Here is a 23593-nt window from a genome sequence, read left to right on the forward strand (position 1 = left end):
TCAAGCAGCTGAGTTATCTAGCTATAGATGACAAATCAATAAAAGCTTACTTAATCAAGCACAAGGTAAAACTAATTACACAGCATTTAAGAATCAAACACACTACATCTTTGAATACCCCGCCGCAGCAAACCTGCAGACTAAGCGAATTTCCATTTGCCTGATTGGATTTAGACTAAAATGTCTCCTTAAAAATATCACATTTATTCCCTATATAGAATCAGTTTAACACATACTTAGGTTTGCTGCAACAGGGAGGGTAAAAGTGTTTTTTTATGTAAAATGTTAATAGTTAGTAAGAAATAAAAACATTTTCCAAATTTGGGCAAAATATGTTAATAAACAAGCACACTACAACAGTTTACTTATTCTCCATAAGAATAACATGGGAATTTTAAATTAACAATTTTTTGGAATTTTCTCCGTAACCATTAGGCGCATTATAACGCTTCAATATACTAAATTATTTAGTTTTTTTAAGCTCTACAAAATAGTTTGGAAAGAAATTTCAAAATTTTATGTTTTTTGTGTCAAAAATAGGAAAAACCCATTTTTACCCCATAAAAGCCCCCATAAACCCCTGTTCCCATGGTCCGATCATGCTGGTTCGCGAACTCGTTCGAAAAAACGTAGGTTTACACGTTTGTAGCAAATTTCATCAAAATCGGATCATTTTTGCTCGAGTTATCGCGCTAACGGGCACATATATATATATATAAATATATATATATGTGTGAATTTGAACGGATGGTGTTTTTGGCCTCTAGGGACCTCAAAACGAAAAAAAAATCGGTCCCGGGTCCAGGTCTTACCATGAGTACTACGGTAATAGCTTATTCCCTATATGGGAAATTCGCTAAAATGTGAAAAACCTTGAGTTTATACATTTTAGCGAATTTCCCTATAGGGAAGTAGCTATTACCGTAGGTCTCATGGTAAAACCTAAGCCCGGGACCAATTTACTTTTTCATTTTGATGTCCCCAGAGGCCAAAAACACCATTCGTTCAAATTTTTATATATCTATATATAGAGATATATATATATATATATATATATATATATATGTGTGTGTCCATCCGCACGATAACTTGAGTAATATTTGTCCGATTTTGATAAAATTTGGTTTGAAGGTGTAAGGCGGGATAAACTTGAATGAGTTCGCGAACCAGCATGATCGGACTATGGGAACGGGGGTTTATGGGGGGTTTTATGGGGTAAAAATAGGTTTTTCCCATTTTTGACCGTAAAAACATGAAATTTCACAATTTCTTTTTAAACCATTTTGTAGAGCTTAAAAAAACAAATAATTTGGTATATTAAAGCGTTATTATGCGCCTATTTGTTACGGAGAAAATTCAAAAAAATTGTAATTTTGAAATTCCCATGTTATTCTTATGGAGAATAAGTCAACTGTTGTAGTTTGCTTGTTTATGAACATATTTTGATCGATTTTGGAAAATACTTTTATTTCTTACTAAACTATTATCAATTTATAAAAAAAAACTTTTTTATCCTCCCTGTTGCAGCAAACCTAAGTACTCGTTAAACTTATTCTATTTAAATAGGAAATAAATGTGCTATTTTTATGGAGGCATTTTAATGTAAATCTAATCAGGTTAGTGGAAATTCGCTTAGTCTGCAGGTTTGCTGCGGCAGGGGTATTATTAATTCAGATAATTTTAATAAATATTTAAAAGTTAAAATAATGTACAAATTTTATCAGATAGTTCAGTAATAGCTATTTACATTACAAGTGTAGTAAGAGCGTTTTTACATCACGCAGGTGAAAGTTGTGCAACGAGCGAAGCGAGTTGCATAATTTATCTAAGTGATGTAAACACGCTCTTGCGTAACGTGTAACGTACAAGATTTTACCTGACCCGACAATATACAGGAGGTTACGAACAATATTTTTCATTACCCATTTCACTCATCTTATAAGGGTCTGACTTAGGGGAGGTACGAATGAGGCATTAGTTCAAAATTCCTCCGTGAACAGCGCTGTAGTAGAGAGCACTTTGGCAATGAAGGTTTACTAATACTAATCGCAAAAATCGTTCTGTTCATAAAATAAAATTATAAATGCCTCAAATTCAATTTTATAATTTTTAAAATATAAAATTAAACTATCATAACCTAACCGAACTAACCAAACTTGCTGATAATTAAATAATATAACAAATGTTTAGTAATGAAAAAATAATTCTGTTTATTAAATAAAACTAGAAATTGCTAAATTAAAATTTTATAATGACTTATTATAAAATTAAACTGTTATAACCGAACCAAACCAACCAAACTTGCTGATAATGAAAATATCTTGGACAAAAAGTTAGTGCTACCAGCGGGATTCGAACCCGGGACCTTCAGCATATCAGCCCCGCACGCTGACCACTAGACCACCGAGGCCGATGGTCACTGACCGTATTGTTTCGGTAATGGCGTTCCTTCAGCTAATAAGAAGTCCACAGCTGTCATCGTAGCCTCTTCTGTACCTCCCCTGAGTAAATACCCATCTTATAACAGTAAGGTTCATTTACAAACAAAAGCTAGGTTAGGAAAATTCTTCAAAACATAACAATAAAATTCAAGCACACAGCTGATTTCTAGCGTTAAACGTCGTTGGCTCCATAGAGTTATATTTTTTAAGTTATCCACTCAATGTTATTTAAATGGGGTTCATTACATCACCGAGTGAGTTTTTTGATACTTTACATCACTTGAGAAGTAAGGAAGTTGTATACATCACGCTTAGGATAGGGAAGTTTAACATGGCGGGTTAGGTAAAATACATCATGGAGTATACAGTAATTATTATTAACAGTAAAACTGTGCAAAAACAAAATCTGTAAACCGTGTTTTATTGTAGTTTATTAGTAATTTCTCACTGGTTTATATCAATAATAGTATTCAATAGCATATCATTTAAAAGATTATTAAAATGCCAAGTTTTTTTATGCATTTCAACATTGCATAAATGCAGGTTTATGTATCAAAGGAGGCCCATGAAAATTATCGTAATTAATTAATTTAATGACATTTTTACTTTATTTTGGTTATAACGTGGACTATGTAATGGTATAATTGTTGAATGAAACCTTTGATTTATTGCAAATTTAATGTTCTTTCCAATGATTTTAACTATAACTCTCTAAAGTAATTGGTTAAGTTTTTATTACATAAATTGTGGAGCAAAGTCTAATAAAATAAGAAAAACACAAAATCCCCCAAAACAGCCAAACGGTCGAAAATCGGACATGGGTTTATAGGAACTTTTTTGTTCCTTTTAGTGAGTAGAACCCACTGGCGAAGTTAACACGGTCAGTAGAAACTCACCCTGTATATATATATATATATATATATATATATATATATATGTGTGTGTGTGTGTGTGTGTCCGTTAGCGCGATAACTCAAGCAAAAATGATCCGATTTTGATGAAGTTTGGTACAAACGTGTAAACCTACGTTTATTCGAACGAGTTCGCGATCCAGCATAATCGGACCATGGGAACGGGGGATTATGGGGGGGTTTTATGGGGTTTTCCCATTTTTGAACCTAAAAACAAAAAATTTTGCGATTTCTTTCTAAAACTTTTTGTAGAGCTTAAAAAAACTAAATAATTTAGTATATTGAAGCGCTGTTGTATGCCTAACAGTCACGGAGAAAATTCAAAAATAGTGTAATTAAAAATTCCCATGTTATTCTTATGGAGAAAATGAAAATTGTTGTAGTTTACTTGTTTATGGGTATATATTGATAAAATTTGACAAATTTATTTATTTCATCCTATACTATTGATGTATGGTCAAAAAACACTTTTTACCTTCTCCGTAGCAGCAAACCTAAGCACGTGTTAAATCTTATGTTATTTAAATAGTGAATAATATGTCTTATTTATGGAAATATTTTAGTAAAAGTGTAATCAGACAAGTTGAAATTCGCTTAGTCTGCAGGTTTGCTGCGGCGGGGGTATTATGCCTATCTTACAGAACTATCTAGTCAGCTCTCAGCTGACAGCTGTGGTTTGGTTAAAGGGTAAAGCTGAAAGCTCCGCCACCATCTATCTATAACACAACTAACAGATGGATGGAGTGAGAAAAGAAGAGAAGAAGACAGAAGACTAAAAAAGAAGAAAATGTTGGTTGGACGGACGGAGGGGCGAGAGGGCAAACAGCAGACGACACGTTCCAATTTTTACTTGACTTTTTACTATCTTGGCTAGCAATATTATTTTACTTAGAACTAGGTCCTGTATTCCTTCAAAATGGGCGTAATGCTTTCAGCTAGTTACAACCGTATTGTACATCCAGATGTAACTCCAGAATTTAATGCGGCGTCAAAGTTTGATCCACTGTATGGATTCCGTGATGGAAGAGAGGAAAAAGGTAACATTGTAGATAAACTTAAACATTGATAGCTTCCCGTCAGTTTTAACGCTTTTATTCATGATGGTCAAAATGAAGAATAGGCCTAGTTGATAAAAAAGTTAATAACTAATCTTTTTTAATGTCTAAAGAAAAATGCCTGTTTTGCCCCGTATTTTTTACGTTGGCCCAATCTAGGCCTGCCAAAGACCATTCCCTTATATTGTAATTAAGGTTAGACCCTAGGCTAGCCATATTTAAATTTGTTAAATTATGTTGGCTAGATTTTATAGGCTAGGTGTATAGATACAACAACCGTAGGCCTACAATATTTTGAGTTAATGATTGATTCATTCAAGATAGGTTAGATCACCAATGTACCTACCTATTTCAACCAGTATAAACAAAAAAAACAATATAGCCTACGTTAACTTGGTGAGCATATTTTTGTACAAAAACGCCGTGTACTATCGGTTCAATATCGAAATACTAAGTATCGATATTATTTCGGATCAAATGGGTTTGATTCAATCAGTTGATGGTTGAATGAATGTAATGAACACCATACCGAAATACCTGAAATACCTCCTCTTCATCGTTGACCAGCCTGGGCCGGATAGATAGCGTCAAAATAATTAAAAACTACTATTTACAATTTTACAATTAAATAAACATATATTTAAAATATACTGACTGCGCAGCGGCGGTGGATGCTTATGCTAGCGACAGTGTTGTTGAGGTTTCAAAAAATCCTTCAATTGAGTAAAATGGATTTGCTAGGAGAAGTTCCTTTAAGTTCTTGGTGAAAACCTTATCTTCCATGTTTACTAAACATTTTGGCAGGGCATTAAACATCTTAACAGCAACCTGCGGGAAACTATCTCTTGTCATAGCCAGCCTACATCTAGTTGTGTTCAGTTTGTGTGCTCCCTTAATGTTGTGATCATGCTGTTCCCCTCTGTTTTCATGCAGATGCAAGTTGGATTTTATATGAAGCAGGCAACTGAATATATATTGGTTGTATACTGTCAATATGTTAAGTTGCTTAAAGATGGGTTTACATGGCTGCGATCGTTTACTTCCAGTTACAATTCTTATTGCTTGTTTTTGTAGCTTCAGTATACGGATACACCCTGATGAGTGGCCCCAGAGTAAGATTCCATAATTTATATGACTATGGAATAATGAAAAGTATATTGTCATAAGGTACTTCTGCGTGATTTGATGTTTGAGTTTTCTGAGGAGAAAAATTACACGCCTTAGCCTAAGGCACACAGCATCGACGTGGGAGTCCCATTGTAACTTGGGATCCAAGACAAACCCTAATAGTTTTACTGGCTCATCATTTTATCAGTAAGTTCGGTTAGTTAGGTTAGGATAAGTTTTGACAGTTTAATTTTATAACAGAAAATGCTCATTTAGTCCATATCACAATCATAGAACTATAAAACAGAATAAGCCTCTGACAGGATCTGTGACGAACGACAACTACAATCGCATCGACAGTAGATGATGTCTTGATTCGATAGAATATCAAACGATTAACGATAGTCACGAAATCGCACGGTGTTTTTGACAAAAAAGTGCTCAGCCGTTAAATTATTCCCGCTGCATTGAGTTGTTTGAAACCAAAATGGCAGAATCTCTTCATGCGACCTGTGCCTATTGTCAGTAGGCCTACATAGACACATGGTCAAACAATCAAAAACATACAGACTAAAGGGCTACTTACAGTCTTCACAATCCTGATCAATTGAGCACTACGGCATTTATCAGGATTGCGAAGACTGTAAGTAGCCTTTATATATTTATTACACACAATCTGCCACACTGAATAATTAAACAAAAACAGTTCTATCGTAGCCTTACTAATATGAAATTGTGAGAAATATTAGTTTGATATAGACTACCTATGCTATGGTTTACCGTATCGTAAAACGTTATCAATAGTAGGTATCGAATTTGATCATTTAGCCATAGCTCAAAATATTGCTCTTATATATTTTGTGAGCCATACCCAGTTGCGTATCGAGGGAGGGGGCTGCCCCCCCCTGAATTTTTTTTTTTTTAGTTGCCCATGGGCCATGACGTTAAATGATGAATGTTGTTTCAAATCATAGCTATAAACACCCTGTACACATGGGAGTGTTGCAACTTGCGTCCTAGAAACAAAGTCAAATGAGTGTGTACACACTAGGACATCTAGTGTTTAGAGTAAAATCTACATCAGCAACCTGCTTCCTGGATAACCTCTTTTCTAAGTACAGAATTAATATCTTTCTAACATTACAATTTTTTAATTTGATGATTAGTATAGGGCCTACTACGATTTGTTATGCTATGGTGGTAATAAATGTGTAAAACTATTGAAATCGGGCAGAGTTTTAAGTCGTTTTAATGATAAATAGTTTATCTAACTTACATATAACATGTTCCTTAATTAATTAATCTTAATTTTTCTAGACTATTAACTGTACGATCAAAAGAATTATTTTATATTATTGATCAGGAGAAAATGCTTATTTGGATGCCTATATTAAATTACAATTTTATTCAGATCTGGAAAAAAGTTATTTATGAGGCTATTCTACTTTTGATAATCGTAAGTTTTTTGTACTAATATGTCAATTGCTTTAGATTTTATTGAACAATCTATCAAAAATTAAATAGTAAATTTCAAGAAACTAACAGAACTTAGTTATGATTAGCAACATAATAATAAATCACATGTTTTCATTTGTTGCAGGAGGCTATCAATTAACAATTGTTAAAAAAAAATATCTGATGGAGTCGTATACAAAAATTCTGCTAAAATCGGAATCGTAGAGACCACACCCCTTTACCTATAAAACAAAATAATGGTTTACTCCTTAAACCTTGCTCCCCTTAAAAAATAAATCATGGGTGTGCTGCTAGCATAGTGGCTAGCGTCTCGGGCTTTAGCTTGGAAGGGACAGTTTCAATTCCCAGCACATCCACAAATCGTTCTTTGGGTTTGGACCACATTTCCTAAAAGCATTTGAACGCTCTCTCTCATTCTCTACAGAAGGTCCTGTGAAAAAGCCACCGTCAAGAACAATAAAATGTCCTTTATGCCCAATAAAATTGAGTGTTTTTGTTCTTGGCAGAACTGTGTTGGTGTGTGTGTGTGGGAATTATTTTCAGCCTATATGTAAGAGAGGACATTTTTTCAATGTATTTTCACTTCAAAGCCTATTTGCTATATCTTTACTACAAGAAATAATTAGAAATACATGGTTTATATGTTGACTTGAATATTTCTTTTTCAGTTATGATAGCTACACAAGAAGAAATGGATAGCTTAAAAATGCCCATGAAATACAGGGACTATTGTGCACACAAATATATTGAATTCCAAAGATGCAGGAAAGCCAATTTTCCATGGGTTGCTGCCTGCGAGCATGAAAAGCACGAATACCATGACTGTGAATATGCTGAGTAAGTTTAATATTAAGAAATATAATGCTTCTAAAATGCATCATGAGATTGATGGTAACTTGTTTTTTTAAGTTTTTTAGTCTTAACGATCAATAATATTTGTTAGGCTAATACCTAAATTACAATGAAGAAAAGTATTAGCCCAAGAATGTGTAGGCCTACAGGTGCTACAAACACCAATGTTTAGTTTTTACAAAAGAAATGTCCTATAACACTTAAAACATATATTTATGCTTATGCTGTTACTCACAAGACGGTAAATATACAAAAAAGATTGTAAGTGGTAATCGATTTCGATTGGACACTCCAATCATCATCAGACCCAATAGGCGAATGACAAAAATCTTGAATGGCGCCCCCCTACTTATATCCTACCGGCGGCCAATACATTTTTATAATTTTATATAAGTACAACTGGAGTCGAAATTTACTTGTTCATTAATCAGCTTATTTTTATTTTGACATTTTTCCTTATAAATATACAATTATTCCCAATCATTCATTACATATCCTTTCTTACAATTCTTTAAAATACATAGACTATCCTCCATTTTTCCTATTGAGTGGCCATTTTGAACCAGGTGTTGTGTGCGATTTGATCTTTCCGGTTTGTTGTTCCTCCATGCAGATGTGTGGTTTTTGAAGCGTTTAACAAAGTTCACAGTCTGTCCAATGTAGAAGCTATCACAATTGTTACAATTGATTTTATAGATGCCCGAAGCGTTGAATTTGTTACAATTGATTTTATAGATGCCCGAAGCGTTGAATTTGTTACAATCTTCCATTTTTAACTATAACAGTTTGATTTTTTGTCTTTCTCGATCACGGCAAAACTCAAGAGCGTATCTTGCGGTTTTTTTGTTGCCGATAATTGTCTCCAGCGATCGCAGCAACTCTTTTGAGCATGCTTTGCAGTCTCGGCGATAGCGTAATCGTCTCTCGCAAATGGCAAAAACTTTTTTGATCATATATTTTGCGGTCTTGGTGATATCTTGATTGTCTCCCGCAATTGTGTTTTCGTTTGATATTTAAAACACCATTTTATGCTGTCAACAAAAAGAAGGCTCGGCCATATGCTGTTGGCGATTATTCTGGTTCATAGTAAAATTTAAGGCTAATGGTTTAATTACCTTCAGTCTCCAGTTAAAAATAAGTCGATTATTGCGACCTAGGTTTCAGCACGACGTTGTGCTATCATCAGGCTTCCAGTTGAAAATGTTCAGTCCATTGGACGTCGTTTGGTAAAAACAATACACACACACAACAAGACACAGTAAAGTCGTGTGTGTGTATTGTTTTTACCAAACGACGTCCAATGGACTGAACATTTTCAACTGGAAGCCTGATGATAGCACAATGTCGTGCTGAAAACTAGGTCGCAATAATCGACTTATTTTGAACTAGAGACTGAAGGTAATTAAACCATTATATTAGTTATAAACCAGTTCAGGGGCAATTCCACATCTTATGATGTCAAAACTAAAAAAATGTAAGGACTTTTTTACTTGCCATCAAAGTTCAAGTACCATTTATGGTTTCAGGTCGGACAACCTTTTAAATTTGGTTTTATCACACGTCTTGCCACTTTTTTCCCAACAGTTGAAAATTATTTGATGAAAGCATCTAAATACACATCTTCCTTGATGGATGCTTATTTTAAATCATCACTTACTTATGATGTAAAAGGGCTGCTATTTCATTGGCTTCAAATGAGCTGAAGTTGTTGTATCAAAAATAAGTCTACTTATGTTGTATCAAATTATAAAACATTAAAGTAGGCTTCATTAAAAAAAAAATTACAGTTCGGACCAATTTCAGTTACCCAACATGTCATAAATAAGGAAATAATCTAATAATAAACAATAAAATTCCAAAAAACTACTACTGAGCTTTTAAATGGAAATTGCTGAGATTTTTTTTTTTTATGGGCGGGGGGCTAAACCTTTGGCAGCTACAATATTGCTGGCCTGCCTTTTCCCAAAAATTTACTTTGTGGCCATTGAGTAAAAAAGTGTTGATAGTACAGTAAACCCCTCTTGATGTTGATTAACAAAACAGTTTTTCATTTACAAGGGGGAAACCGACTATTTTACCCAGACAGGGACAGTCAATCCAGGATTGGTTAATAAAGGTTTATTGTTGTATGAATACTCATAAAAATTAGGTTAGAAAGATTATAGTGATTACGCTCATGTTATAGACCAATTCTTTTTAATAATCAGAAATCAAGAATAATTTTCCTTTTCCTCTAAATTTGTTTATTTACAACCCAAGACAGAAATTAAGAAACAATTTAAAGTATTATGGCTTTACTTATAGATACATTGATCGGATGAAGGATTATGAGAGAGAACGACGTCTGATGGAAAGAGCAAAGAGAATTGCGAAAAAAGCCGAAGCAGCTTGAGCAAAAGGTGAGTATGTAAACTGTTAAAACTCATAATTTAGAAATTTCTGGCTGATAAAGATTTTAGGTCTTGAATCAGTGGGATGAATGGATTGACATTAGTTTGAACTTTAGGTTGTAAATGCAATAGCCTAGTTCCATTTTATAATTGATACATACACAACAAAAATAAAAAAATACTTACCAGTACTTTGAGTCAAAGTGATTTTTTGAAATTAAATATTCAGTGTTTTATGGTTGAGTTGCTTAAATCACCTTTTGGCTGCCTAGAATGAAATGTTGACATGTGAAAGATAATAATGGAACTTTTTCAGGCTATACAGACCTAGAATAGTTTGAAGGTCTTTAAAAGTGATTAATCTAATGTACACTTCTCTATATGATTACACATACTTTAGTAATTCAGGAAGCAAAATAGTGATGATTATTGATTAGCAAAAACTTATACTGCACCGGTACCATTAACAGAGGACCTCTACGTTTAGGTCAAGTATTTACATAGAGCACAAGTAAGCTCGTGACATCTAAGCTGGCACTTGGCCTAGCGCAGGCAGTGTAGGCGGGAGGAGGGTGGAGGTAGGGAAAAGACCAGACTGCAAACATTTCCGCTGCCTCACGGGGTTGACTCCCCTTGCATTATGTACTTGAGCGCCTTCATATGGGTCGCGAGGATAGTTGATGTAACCCGCATGAAGGGACATAATATTTTTGAAATAGTTACTAGTATCGACCGGCCAAATGCCAGCTTAGATGTCATGAGTTGTACATAGGTTTGAAGGATTTTGTATGGCTGCTTGGCTTACCTGAATGATAAAGAGTCCAAACAGGCACAAACACAATAACTACTATTATCTATGCACAGATACTATCATTTTTGTCCCAGCCCTGGCAGCATTTCCAATTATGGTTTGAGTTCCTGACCAAAGAATCTGACAGCAAAATATCTCATCCCTAATTATTAACAAACTGTATGATTTATTTTGTAAGATAAAAGTAATTTTTTTATGTTTCAGATTCTTCATCACCATTTACTTTTGTAGCTAAGAGGAACCATCTCTCTATGTAAATACTGATAATTTGTAGATTTCAAAATAAAGATTGCTGTTAACTATTACAAAAGGTGTTGCAAACTATTTCCCCAAGCATTTTTTTTGTAAACCTATTTTATAACCTCTTACTGTCAAAAGTGCCTCAAAGGTAGGTTTTGTGTAATTAGACACAATAGGTAACATTTTATTTATTGATAAATATGTATATAAGAAATGATTTTTCCTACCATCACCTGACAAAGCGGGTTTCGTTGCACTGAATACTACAGAAAGTTGCTAATTGCTGCATTTACTTACTTTTGCACACCAGTATTCCAACCAAACAACACAAAACAGCGTGCTTTTATTATGCAAGTAATCCGTGTACGCTTGAAAATAAGTTAAAGAAAATAACTCCCTAAGGGAGTATGCTTAATCTTTATGCTAAAACACACAAGAAGTGTTACTGTTATTAGTATACAACTGTTGATAAAAAAGTTTTCATTGTAGCATTTGGATATTTTGTTAAAATAAAATAGTAGCCTATGTTTGTTCAAAATAGTTTTTATTAAAATCATTACTTAAAAACAGATTTTAACAATTTTTACCTTAATATACCCTCATTTGGTTTTATTATTTTTAAGGTCTTACTTTAGGAAGTGTTGCATGACATCCAATGATATAAGTCGGTGTCATTTTGAGCTGTCTCATGATGTCCAATAAAACTATTTGACTGTTGTGTCCAAATCTCATCATGTCCAAAAGTACTATAACTGCTAGAAACATAGTTTTTCTAACTAACAAACTTCGGTTGTTGTGAGACAGCGCACTTTATACTCTAAACTAACCACGTCCAAAGTCCCTGCTAGTTGCACAACGTTTAATAGCTCAGCGTTGTTGCACGACATCCAGAGCTCCTGCATAAGGAGCAAGGTTAAGATTGGGTTAGGTTAGTGCGCACTTAAGATAGTAAAACAGTACTCATAGTGTGCAGGCGCTCGGGACAGCGCTGAGCTATTGGACATCGTGAAACAGGCTGCGGCTTTGGACAACCAATCCCATATGAGCTTGTAGAAAGACTATGTTTATTGCAGTTACTGTAAATTTGGACATGGTGAGATTTGAATGTTGTGCAAACAGTCAAATATTATATATTAGACGTTGTAAAACAGCTCAAAAATTATATTTTAGACGTTGTAAAACAGCTCAAAAATTATATTTTAGACGTCGCGATACTGATTTATATCAACGAAAGTCGTGCAATGCATTCTTACTTTAATATGAACCCTTTTAATATGTGTCAAGCTTACAAATGCAAACGATTGTCCACACGAAGTGCACTTGTAAGTTCTCTCTCCTGTATGAATCAATAAATGTCTCTTCATAGCGCATTTTGATGTGAAGGATTTTCCACATGTAATGGACTTATTAGGATGTTTACAGATATTTTTTTATTTATTTCCATGGCCATTTACCATTGATTTACATGACTCACGAATTTTACTAGAAAATTATAATATAACATACACACACAAATAATACTGCCTAGACAAGTTATTTCACAGAAAATACTGAAATATGTATTAACAGATAACAATTGAGTAATAAATTTTGCTTATACATGGTGGTGTTCAAAATAAGGAAGGAAGAAAGAAAACCCAGCCTCCTCCGTCCCCATAGCTGGCAAAGTTCTCTCTCCACTTTCTTTTAGCGAATTTAGTAGCTATTACCATAGGTCTCATTGTAAGACCTAGGCCCGGGACCGTTTTTTTTTTCATTTTGATGCTTGTAAACAAATAAAACTGTAATGTATTGAATTGTCGTACATTTGTGTAAAATCCTGAAAAATGCTACAATATTAGTCAGGGTTACGGCCGACTAGAGCATATAGAAAAGTCCCCTCAAATCCATCCATCCTTGTGGATTTCCATGACTGTTTGTCTATTTCCATGACTTTCAATGACCAGAATATTTTTCCATGACTATAATTGACTTTCCAGAATGTGGACACTACTTATAAGGTCTCTCTCCTGTATGAACAATTGCAATATGTGTCTTCTTATCCCTGTTACAAGCTAAGAATTTTCCAAATGTAAGGCATTTAAAAGATATCTATCCTGTATGGACCGTTGCAATATGTTTCTTCATATTGCTGTTAGAAGCAAAGGGTTTTCCACAGGGTTTGCACTTAAAAGGTCTCTCTCATCTATGAACCATTGCAATATGTTTCGTCATAACGCTTTTATAAGCAAAGGATTTTCCGCATGTAGCGCACTTATAAGGTCTCTCTCTTGTATGAACCAAAGAATGTCTCTTCATAACACTGTTAGACACAAAGGATTTTCCGCATGTAGTGCACTTATAAGGTCTCTCTCCTGAATGAACCAATGAATGTCTCTTCATAACGCTGTTAGACACAAAGGATTTGTCACATGTAGTGCACTTAAGTCTCTCTCCTGTATGAACTAAAGAATGTGTTTTCATTTTGTCTTTGGTTGTAAAGGATTTTCCACATGTAATGCACTTATAAGGTCTCTCTCCTGTATGAACCAAAGAATGTCTCTTCAAAACGCTGTTAGTCACAAAGGATTTGTCACATGTAGTGCACTTATGAGGTCTCTCTCCTGTGTGAACCAAAGAATGTATCTTCATAATGCTGTTAGACACAAAGGATCTGTCACATGTAGTGCACTTATGAGGTCTTCTTTCTGTATGAACTAAAGAATGTGTCTTCATGTTGTCATTGGTTTTAAAGGATTTTCCACATGTAGTGCACTTATAAGGTCTCTCTCCTGTATGAACCAAAGAATGTCTCTTCATATCGCTGTTAGACACAAAGGATTTGTCACATGTAGTGCACTTATGAGGCCTCTCTCCTGTATGAACCCATGAATGTCTCTTCATAACGTTGCTAGAGACAAAGGATTTGTCACATGTAGTGCACTTATGAGGTCTTCTTTCTGTATGAACCAAAGAATGTCTCTTCATAACGCTGTTAGACACAAAGGATCTGTCACATGTAGTACACTTATGAGGTCTTCTTTCTGTATGAACTAAAGAATGTGTCTTCATGTTGTCATTGGTTTTAAAGGATTTTCCACATGTAGTGCACTTATAAGGTCTCTCTCCTGTATGAACCAAAGAATGTCTCTTCATATCGCTGTTAGACACAAAGGATTTGTCACACGTAGTGCACTTATGAGGCCTCTCTCCTGTATGAACCCATGAATGTCTCTTCATAACGTTTCTAGAGACAAAGGATTTTCCACATGTAGTGCACTTATAAGGTCTCTCTTCTGTATGAACTAATGAATGTTTCTTCATTAATTCTTTGGCTGTAAAGCATTTTTCACATGCAGTACACTTATAATGACCTGTCCCAAAGTGTTTTAACAAATGCCTCTTTACTTCTGTTTGTTGGAAAAAGGTTTTCTGACATGCCAAACATTTAAAGGGCCGCTCTCCCGTGTGATACAATATATGAACCTTCATTTTGGATTGAGTTGAACAAATTTTCTCACATATTGGACACTTGAGAGGAAAATCTTTAGTGTGAGTTAACATTTTTACTCTTGCACTTTTTATCTCTGTGAAACTTATCACATGAATATAGTAACTAATCAGAAAAATCAGGCTATGAAAGGGATTTGTATGTATATTAAATAGTAACCTTCTTTGTAGGACTTCTTAAAATGTATAGCAGCTACGCTACATGATAGACTACCACTCTCATATAACATCGTATCGTATCTAATGTAGTCAAATCTTGCTATGCATATTATTAGTTATTTTACCATATACTTGAGGGAATTTTTCTTATCTTTCTGTATTCTTCTATTGAATTATATAATCAGTATAATCTCTTCGTTTGATTCCTTTCACTGTCTTAACCTGCAACAAAGATTTTCAATATCATTTAAATTCTAGTTTAACAAAAGGAATTTAATTTGTAAATGGGAAACACAATATTTTAAGCACTTCTTTCAAGTACATCAAGGATGTTTAATTAGTTTTCTTGTGATTGAACTTCTTATTTATAATTAAATTTCTTTCTGTTCTCGTGTTGATTTTGTTCACTTCTGAAAACGATCATAACTTATATAGAAACATTTATTAAATATGTTAAACAATTAGTAAATTTGCAATATTCTAAGAGTTTTTACAAGCTCTAGAATACCATAATGATTCTTGCTGTCATGTACACAATTGAAATTAAAATCCCGCTAATTAACACACCTTAAATCCAAACCACCAGTTGTTGAGAAAACTTTGTTGTATATAAAATAATAGAAAAACTATAGGGCCTCCAGGTGACCAAAAAACTGAGAACTGTACGTGATTACGGGAATTATGATGACAAGTAAAATAGATGTCTGGAAACAGTATGCTGATTTAGTTTGGAACTGGGCAATTTTGAATAACTGTAAACAAACATTCTATGGCCAAGTGTCCATTCATTAACAGCGGTCTTTTGGTTACCTTTTAGAGTTGATTAATAAGATTAATTTAAAGGGTACTATTGTTAAGTAATGAGTATGAATTTGAACAGAGAAGTGTTATTGGCCTCTAGGGACCTCTAAACAAAAAATTAAACTGGTCCCGGGTCTAGGTCTACCATACATCTGACTTAGGGTGATAGGTTACAGTATTCCTTATATGGGGAATTTGCTAAACGAGGGAAGATAACGAAAACCAGTACCGCATTTCCCATTAGGCCCACTAGGACCAGGCCTGGGGCGCAAAATTTTAGGGGGCACAAAACTTTAACCTCTTGAATGAATCCCACGTACGCCCCCGCTTGTCAGACCGGTAGCCCTGCTTCCAACCCGGCCACTGATGCACGGGCGCGTCCGAGTGTAGTTTGAATTTGCCGCGCTTAGTAAGCAAATCAAAGAAGAAGGAAGATTGCATTGTTTGGTACTGCCGCCGTGTTGGGAATAACCATGGAGATAAATAGATTATAGCTGGAGTCACTACTCTCTGGTTGAACATTAGAGAAAAACGTTCCACTGTTTTTGCTCGTTTGTTCTCGGTGTTTCGTGTTGTTAGGTTGGCCTTGTGATAGGTTGGTGGGATGCTGCCAAATTCAATTCATTCTAACCTATCCATGCTATTTATTTGTGGTTATCCGTTATTTGATGGACTTCAACTTATTTAAGTTATTGAATGTTAAAACTTGTGTACGGTATTTAAAGTTATTTTGAAACATTATGAATTGTTTTTATGCTAACTTATTTTCAAGCTACAGTAGAACCTCTTTAATCCGAACTAATTGGGACCGGGGGTAGTTCAGTTTATTGAATAGTTCGGATTACAGAACATATTGTTGTTTTTACATAACAAAGCTAGGGAAAAGTGAAAAGTGCTTTTTAAAGTAGAATACAGAATTTATACAATACAGTATTAAACATAAGGAATAAACAGTAGGCCTACTATACATTACAATTGAAATAACTATGGTGCGTATATAAATAAATACAGTATACATACAAGTAAGAACTACTGTACTGTGTATAGAGTACAGCAATGAGGCGTTCGGATTAGTGGACGTTCGGATTACAGTGGTTCGGATTAAAGAGGTTCTACTGTATGATTAATGGTGAAAATAGTCAAGTTTCCTGGTAATTATTTTTACTACGCCTAGTGTAATTATTTTTGTCAATGCCCTACAGGCCCACCTACTTATCTTTTATTGAACCATCGCTGTTGTATTTATGATCTTGTTAAAATGGGTTGCTCGTAAAGTAAATAAATAAACTTATTGCAATCATAATGTTGACATACTTGGTTTACTATCAACAAAACAACAGGATGCCTCTAATTTGACAAGTCCCACCAACTGATCACACGGCCAATCTAATAACACGAAACCTGAAAAAAACCAGCAAAAACAGTGGTACGTTTTTTAAACACAGAGTGGTGACTTCAGTTATCATTATAGCTCAGTAGGAATAACCTGCTCTTTTGCGTGTGATATTTAGTTTTTGGGTAGGCCTGGTCCCGACGACATCCCTGCAGCGGCTGCCAAAATTCAGCTGTGTAATTCTCTCCAGTTAACTTACCTGTTGAGTCGTTCTGTTTATATGCTTTGTTATGTTAGTAAACACTGTTGAATCGTGCCGGCATTTCGCTTAGAGATGATGAAATAGGGGAATAATTAGATAACGACAATTTAAATGGTGTTTCGGGACATGAATGTTGTCCATCATAAAGGTATTTTACGTGTTATTGTGTACAACACAATAAAACAATATGCTATTGTAAATGTTCCACTTCTACATTTTACAAGATTAAGATTTTCTGACGGGAAGTATTTATCATTGTTCAGTTAATCTCATTAGAGGTTTAGTATAGGGACAGGTCAAATGCCAATTACTGCGAAGTTTAATACAATGTTATACATTTTACAGGAGTTGATTTATTTAAAATATCAACGGATTATATTGTATATATAACTCAATAATAATGATCGTGACATTATTTACGTTTTGCGACCAATAATACGGCAGGGCAACTGTTTTGTGTGCCTAGGGACGCCGTTTGGCTAAATGCGGCCCTGACAAAAACTATATCAAGGTTGTCACTTTTCATTCAAGAGGTCCAAATTTTTACTTTAAGTACCTACCAAGGCCTTTCCAACAAAACTCTGCCCTACACACACAAGACCTAGCAAGAGACTCTTTTTGATTTAACTCTTAAGACCATATGCATTGATCGGAACAGCCATTGAACAGTCTACAAATATATTACGTCTTTTCTTAGTAATGATAATCTTACTAATATTATAAATGTGAAAGTTTGTGTGTTTGTTTGTGTGTTTGAAGTTCAATCACGCATAAACCACTGGACGGATTGGGCTGAAATTTGGCATGATGATAGCTTACATTCCCGATTAACATATAGGCATATTCTTATCTCAAAAATCCTTTCGGGCTCCGCCTGAGTGGCTCTGTAATTCCCCATGTTAACCTTATGAGTATTCATGAGCGCTAATTCATGATTCCCGCATGGTAAAGGGAATTAAAGGATTTAGTCAGCTGTTTCAACTAAAAAAAGTTGGTTCTATGATATAAAAAAGCATTAAAAATTTATAAGATTTACCAACAGGGTGCAGCACTATAATTATTTTTGCATTTATGAAAACAGGTTATTTGAACTGAGCAGCAACAAAAAACTGTGATTCATAATGAGAACTGTCAAAGTAGGATTGTTTACAGTTATGTTTATGTTTTTCATTTCATGAATAATTTGTGATATTTTGCGAATTGTTGATGATTTATTTTTCTCTATTGTTTAGGTGAAGTGGTAGAACATTATGGCTATGGTATATGTGTAATACTATAGAATACTGTAAATTTAAAAAAGTAAATTTTATCAAACTGTGTCCTCCCTTATTGCAAACGCAAAGCTTGAGTATAACTGCAATAAGCATTTTATACTTATATTCCAACCCCGTACGAAGGACGGGTACTCTGCTAGTAAGTAATAATACACAAATTTTACCTGTTTAAGGCTCGTAATAAACATAAGAGGTAGGCCTAACACTGAGATGGCCTACTCATTAGGTAATGCAGCTTGTGACCTGTAAACACAATTATGTTGATAACTTTTAAGGGTTCATCAGCAAAGGACTTATTATCACAGGCTTATAAATAAAATGACTTACAATTATTTTGTCTGTAAAAACCATGTTATGGATCTAGGCTAGCCTATGTTACATAAAGTTTGAGTTTTAACTAGGGATGGACGAGATTGGATTTTTAGTTCGAGACGAGACGAGACGGGATTTTTTATTTCTCATAAAATTTCGAGACGAGATCGAGACGGGATTTCCCTTCTCATACACAACGGGAAATGCACGTTCAAAATTTTTACCTGATTTTGTAACATTGTTAGATGACTGTTTAAATACAAAAATAATGATAATAGGCAAGAATATTTACAATCTTTTATTAAAAAACATCAGCATAACATTTTTTTATTTAATCACGCCTAACTTATTAAAAATGCCTACGATTAGGAAACATAGTGATATCAGTTAGGATAGAGTTCAACTTATCCTAAAATTAAATAAATCATAAAATAAAAGCAATATTAATTTTTATAAAATAGTTAGGTACTTATTTTGACTTTTTATAGTAACAAAACATTCCTCACACTGCTTACACTTAACAAAACTTCTCAAATGTTATTAAAGTAATATTATTAAAATAATTAAAGTAATATTTACATTTAAAGAATTAATTCAATAAGAACACCTTCGCAAAGGAAACGCAACCACAACACGCGCCAGTATTGCGGGTATTGCATTGACGTTCTGCAGGCGTTTTTAATTTTTTTTTTTTATTCTTGTCTTGATAAAAATCTCGGTCAAAAAGAAATCTCATCTCGTGTAACGAGATTTAAAATTTCCCGAAATTTTGAGACTTGATCATCCCTAGTTTTAACCCTGCTGGTCACTGTGACCTAGCCTACATATAGGACGATACAAACATATTTCTTGATTTCAGGAAAAATCTAACCTAATTTCCATTATCTTTGAATTCCCTGAGATACCAACCTACAAAACTATGCCTCCAATTAGAATACATTTGAAATACTATTGTTGCCAAACTTTGAGTTTCATAACATATTATATTTTTCCAAACTTACAACTTTTGATATTTTTTTATTAAAGCTAATAGCAATAAATGTTAATAGAATATTTTTTTGATTAGAGTGTATTTTTACACCCCTAGTAACACCATAGGCCTAGAGATGAGTCGATTATGACGAGTTTTACTAATCTCTGGTTGAATATTTAATGAAAAGCAAGCGTTCAAGATGCCCGCTTGTAGCATTGCTCAATGCTTGCAGCATTTTTGAAATCGTTATTTCATTGTGTTAAACCATAGCTGTCTCTAGTAATAAGGCCGCGGCCTTCGATGTGGCAACGCCGCGACTCATCCCTACCCTGGTCCAACTCCGGGTATTGCCACCAGCGTTAAAACGTGCAACATTTCGCCAAAACTGCGCTTATTCATGTTTAAAGCTATGAAAATGTAGCCAGATCAATCGATTAATTTTTAACATGAAATGCCGCTTACCATTTTTCGGATTGTATTACGAAATACCATAGACTAACCAACACAAGTAGACTTCTCATCCCATTGTAAATTTTGAAGCTCGTTTTTCATGTCTAGTTCATGTACGCCACACTGGGCGCTAGTGTCGACGAAATTTTGTTTCTATTATTTTAGGGTTAATTTCTTGATTTGTGCTTTACTGTTTGGTTAAATAACTAGGGGACAATATATTGTTTATGATTAGATCGTATTATTTGGTTAAACGAGGTTTTAAATGACTGTATTAACGGGAAACAAATTGTTAACAAAACACGACCTCTACAGTGCACCGTACAGAACTAACAATAAAATTGTCTTCAGCTGTTCCATTAGGATGAGAAATCTACTAAGGGAGTATGTTTTATCTATGGAAATACTAATTAATAGGCCTACATGATAATATAAACGTATATCCACCACTTAATTCCAACCCTGAATATATGTTGCGCATAATGCACAAGCGATATACATTTGTAACAAAAACGTAACCATTTTGGAACCTAATGAGTTATGAAAATATATACTTTTACAAATAGGCCTAGGTTCCCTTAAAATTCTTTTTAATTTTATTATGAACTGGTCGTCTAGTGGTCGAAAACTCGACCAAAAATATGTAATTTTCAGACTTATCTATTAACCTACGTTGTAAATTAAACATTTTATTGGAATTTCTTTTATTTGATTTGATATTCTGTTCATTTCTTTGTAATTTTGTCACCAGCATGGCAGCCCATGTGATTTTTTTGTCTATTTACATTTATAAAGGGATTCTGCACATCTAAAGGAAAATATCTTTCTAATAGTATGCGTATATTTTCTCTGCGTTGCACACAAGCTGAGAAAAAAGGGTTTAAACACGCTTGCCTATTAATATATGGGTGATATTATAATTTTAAACTTAGTTTCGAGATATGCAAAGCTGTTTTATATTTCAAAATTTTGTCATTGAATGTTCATGCAGAACTGTACTAAGATAGAAGAAATATTGCTACACCTCTGACTAAATGCATAGGAAATGTATGCAATACATGTATAATAAAATGTACAAAACACAACTGAGCAAGACTTTGAAAACATCTTGCCTATTTAAAATATTTCAAATTATCTGTATCAATAGTGTATTGATTTTTCATTTTGATAATACATAAGAGGTACAAAAACTGTTTGTTTATACTATTACTATTAATATTTTAGTTTTACATTTTTTATCTAATATGATTTTATTTAGTTTTAATAAAGTAGGAAATGTGTATATTTTCTTAATCAGAACGTGGTACTTGATTAAGTTTAAATTTAGGCTATAGCTCTAATCCACTCATCTTGATGCGGACCTTCTAAAGGGAAGTGAAATAATTGTATATACTCCTCAGTTTTTAATGCTTTTAGGTGGTTATTTTTACACCCCGGCACGACACACTTTTGAGGCATAACACACTGTCACTACGAATACTATATTGTCTCTAATTGTGTAAAACAAACAGGTTAATCACCGGTGATGCGCCGTCTATCTGTGCAAACTAATGGCGGGAGCCGGGTGGACTATGCCTCGGATGCGACGTTGCCAGCTACGGAAGCGCTCGCCGCGGCCTTATACTAGAGATGGCTATGGTTAAACACACTATTTTAATTGCACAACAACTGCCTGTGTGTAATATAAATTATCAACTCAGTTCACTATAATCTACACTTTACCTTTCTAACCTAACCTAACTTCAAAACACTTAATACAGTCACGAATCCGCATAAGCCTGACTTGCCTTCCACACATGCCTAAATAAAATCATTCTGAAATAAGTTATTCAGTGCCGTGTTGTTTCTTCGCTATGACTTGATTGACTTATTTTTATTCTCTTATCCTCAATTTCGTATTTTCATTTTCATTTCAGGTTCAGTATAGTTCTACAAGTAACAGTTAGTCCGTTCCGTAATTCCTAATGCGGCAAGCAGTAGCAGACTAGAATAGAAGGTAGATAACTTAAAGGAAATCAAAACGACAAATTATCTTAAGTTACCTTAGTTAATATTCGTGGCCTCGGAGACATTTTTGCACTGTTATTTCCTGGTAGAAAGTGAGTCTTCTACTTTAATTACTTACAATTAACGTAATATATCAAGTATCTGGAGAAAACATTTCATAGGCTTATAAATAGGTTCTAAGGTCAAAAAAACAAAGTAGGCCCTACCCTACCGGTAAATAAAACTTAAAACAGCCGTAACTCCGTTAATATTTGAGAGCGCGGAAAAATTTTCGCACCATTATTTTCAGCTAGAAATGGTCACGTTCGTCGCAATAAATACCAAAAGTAAATATCGGAGGAAAATGTACTAATATAATAAATACGCTATTAACAAAAATACTTATTGTAGAATATCGATACCAAAAATATATCGGCACCTAGACAACTACCGATGGTAAAAACATCAACTATCGGCCTCCAAACATTGATATTTGCAATAACTATTATAGCCTACTACTGCTATTATATTGACTATCGATACCCAACACTAATTAAAAGCGTTAAGTTATTAAGATCAACCAGTAACAGTGAGTGTTTTGGAACATAGGCCTATTGAAGCTTGAACAATGTAAAATCATTTATTTTTCATTTTATCATTAATATTAAACGATAAATACTTACACTTACTGCCTACAGAATGAAGTTAAGAATGCATGTTGATTTTTGATTTGAACAAGTATAATGATTTATCACATTTTCAGCACTATTCAACGATTGCTAACCAAACTTTGATGTTTACTTTACTTAAATATTGCATTTAAAGTTTTAACTATTTATATTGAATTAAAAGATTAACAATTTGTGGGTTCGAGATTAGCTCTGCCTATTCCTGATTCCTTTCCTTTCCTCTTTACTGTCTTCCTGAATCCTGACTCCTTAGTTATTGTTTATGTTTTTGATTGAGCTTTGAGGAGGGAGTCAATTAATTAGGTGGCAAGAAGAAGTTTGAGTCGTCTGCACTTGCAAAATTGTTCAACAACTCTAGTTTCCATGTAGCTTTGACATCTATGTTGAAAGACTAACTCAAGAGTTAATCCACGGCCACCTTTAATGGTGCGCTCCACTACACGGCCACCTTTAACTACAGGCCGCGGCCTGGTAGAATTGGCAACGTTGCAAAGTGGTGTTGTTTAGTGTCAAACGTCCTATAAGATAATATGGCAGAGAGGTGACATCAGCTCATTAATTCGCACTTTATTGATCTAAATG

At 34.2% G+C, this 23593-nt stretch overlaps 2 protein-coding genes across 2 annotated transcripts; one reads left to right on the forward strand and one right to left on the reverse strand.

Annotated features, from left to right (window-relative positions):
* The first annotated feature begins 4135 nt into the window (after positions 1-4135).
* On the forward strand, positions 4136-11353 carry LOC128995942 (NADH dehydrogenase [ubiquinone] 1 beta subcomplex subunit 7). The gene is made up of 4 exons (XM_054421008.1): positions 4136-4389; positions 7659-7827; positions 10147-10241; positions 11248-11353. The coding sequence occupies exons 1-3, from the start codon at positions 4269-4271 to the stop codon at positions 10232-10234; spliced, it is 378 nt and encodes a 125-aa protein (XP_054276983.1). The 5' UTR covers positions 4136-4268; the 3' UTR covers positions 10235-10241; positions 11248-11353.
* A 1023-nt stretch (positions 11354-12376) lies between these two features.
* Positions 12377-23179, reverse strand: LOC128995941 (zinc finger protein 665-like). The gene is made up of 3 exons (XM_054421007.1): positions 23006-23179; positions 18766-18844; positions 12377-15153 (listed from the first exon to the last, which is right to left on the reverse strand). The coding sequence occupies exon 3, from the start codon at positions 14824-14826 to the stop codon at positions 13465-13467; it is 1362 nt and encodes a 453-aa protein (XP_054276982.1). The 5' UTR covers positions 14827-15153; positions 18766-18844; positions 23006-23179; the 3' UTR covers positions 12377-13464.
* Between the last annotated feature and the right edge of the window lie 414 nt (positions 23180-23593).

The sequence above is a fragment of the Macrosteles quadrilineatus genome, unplaced genomic scaffold, assembly GCF_028750875.1.
Source record: "Macrosteles quadrilineatus isolate MER2022 unplaced genomic scaffold, UCM_ALF_1.0 Scaffold_5__1_contigs__length_97177068, whole genome shotgun sequence".
NCBI lineage: Eukaryota > Metazoa > Arthropoda > Insecta > Hemiptera > Cicadellidae > Macrosteles > Macrosteles quadrilineatus.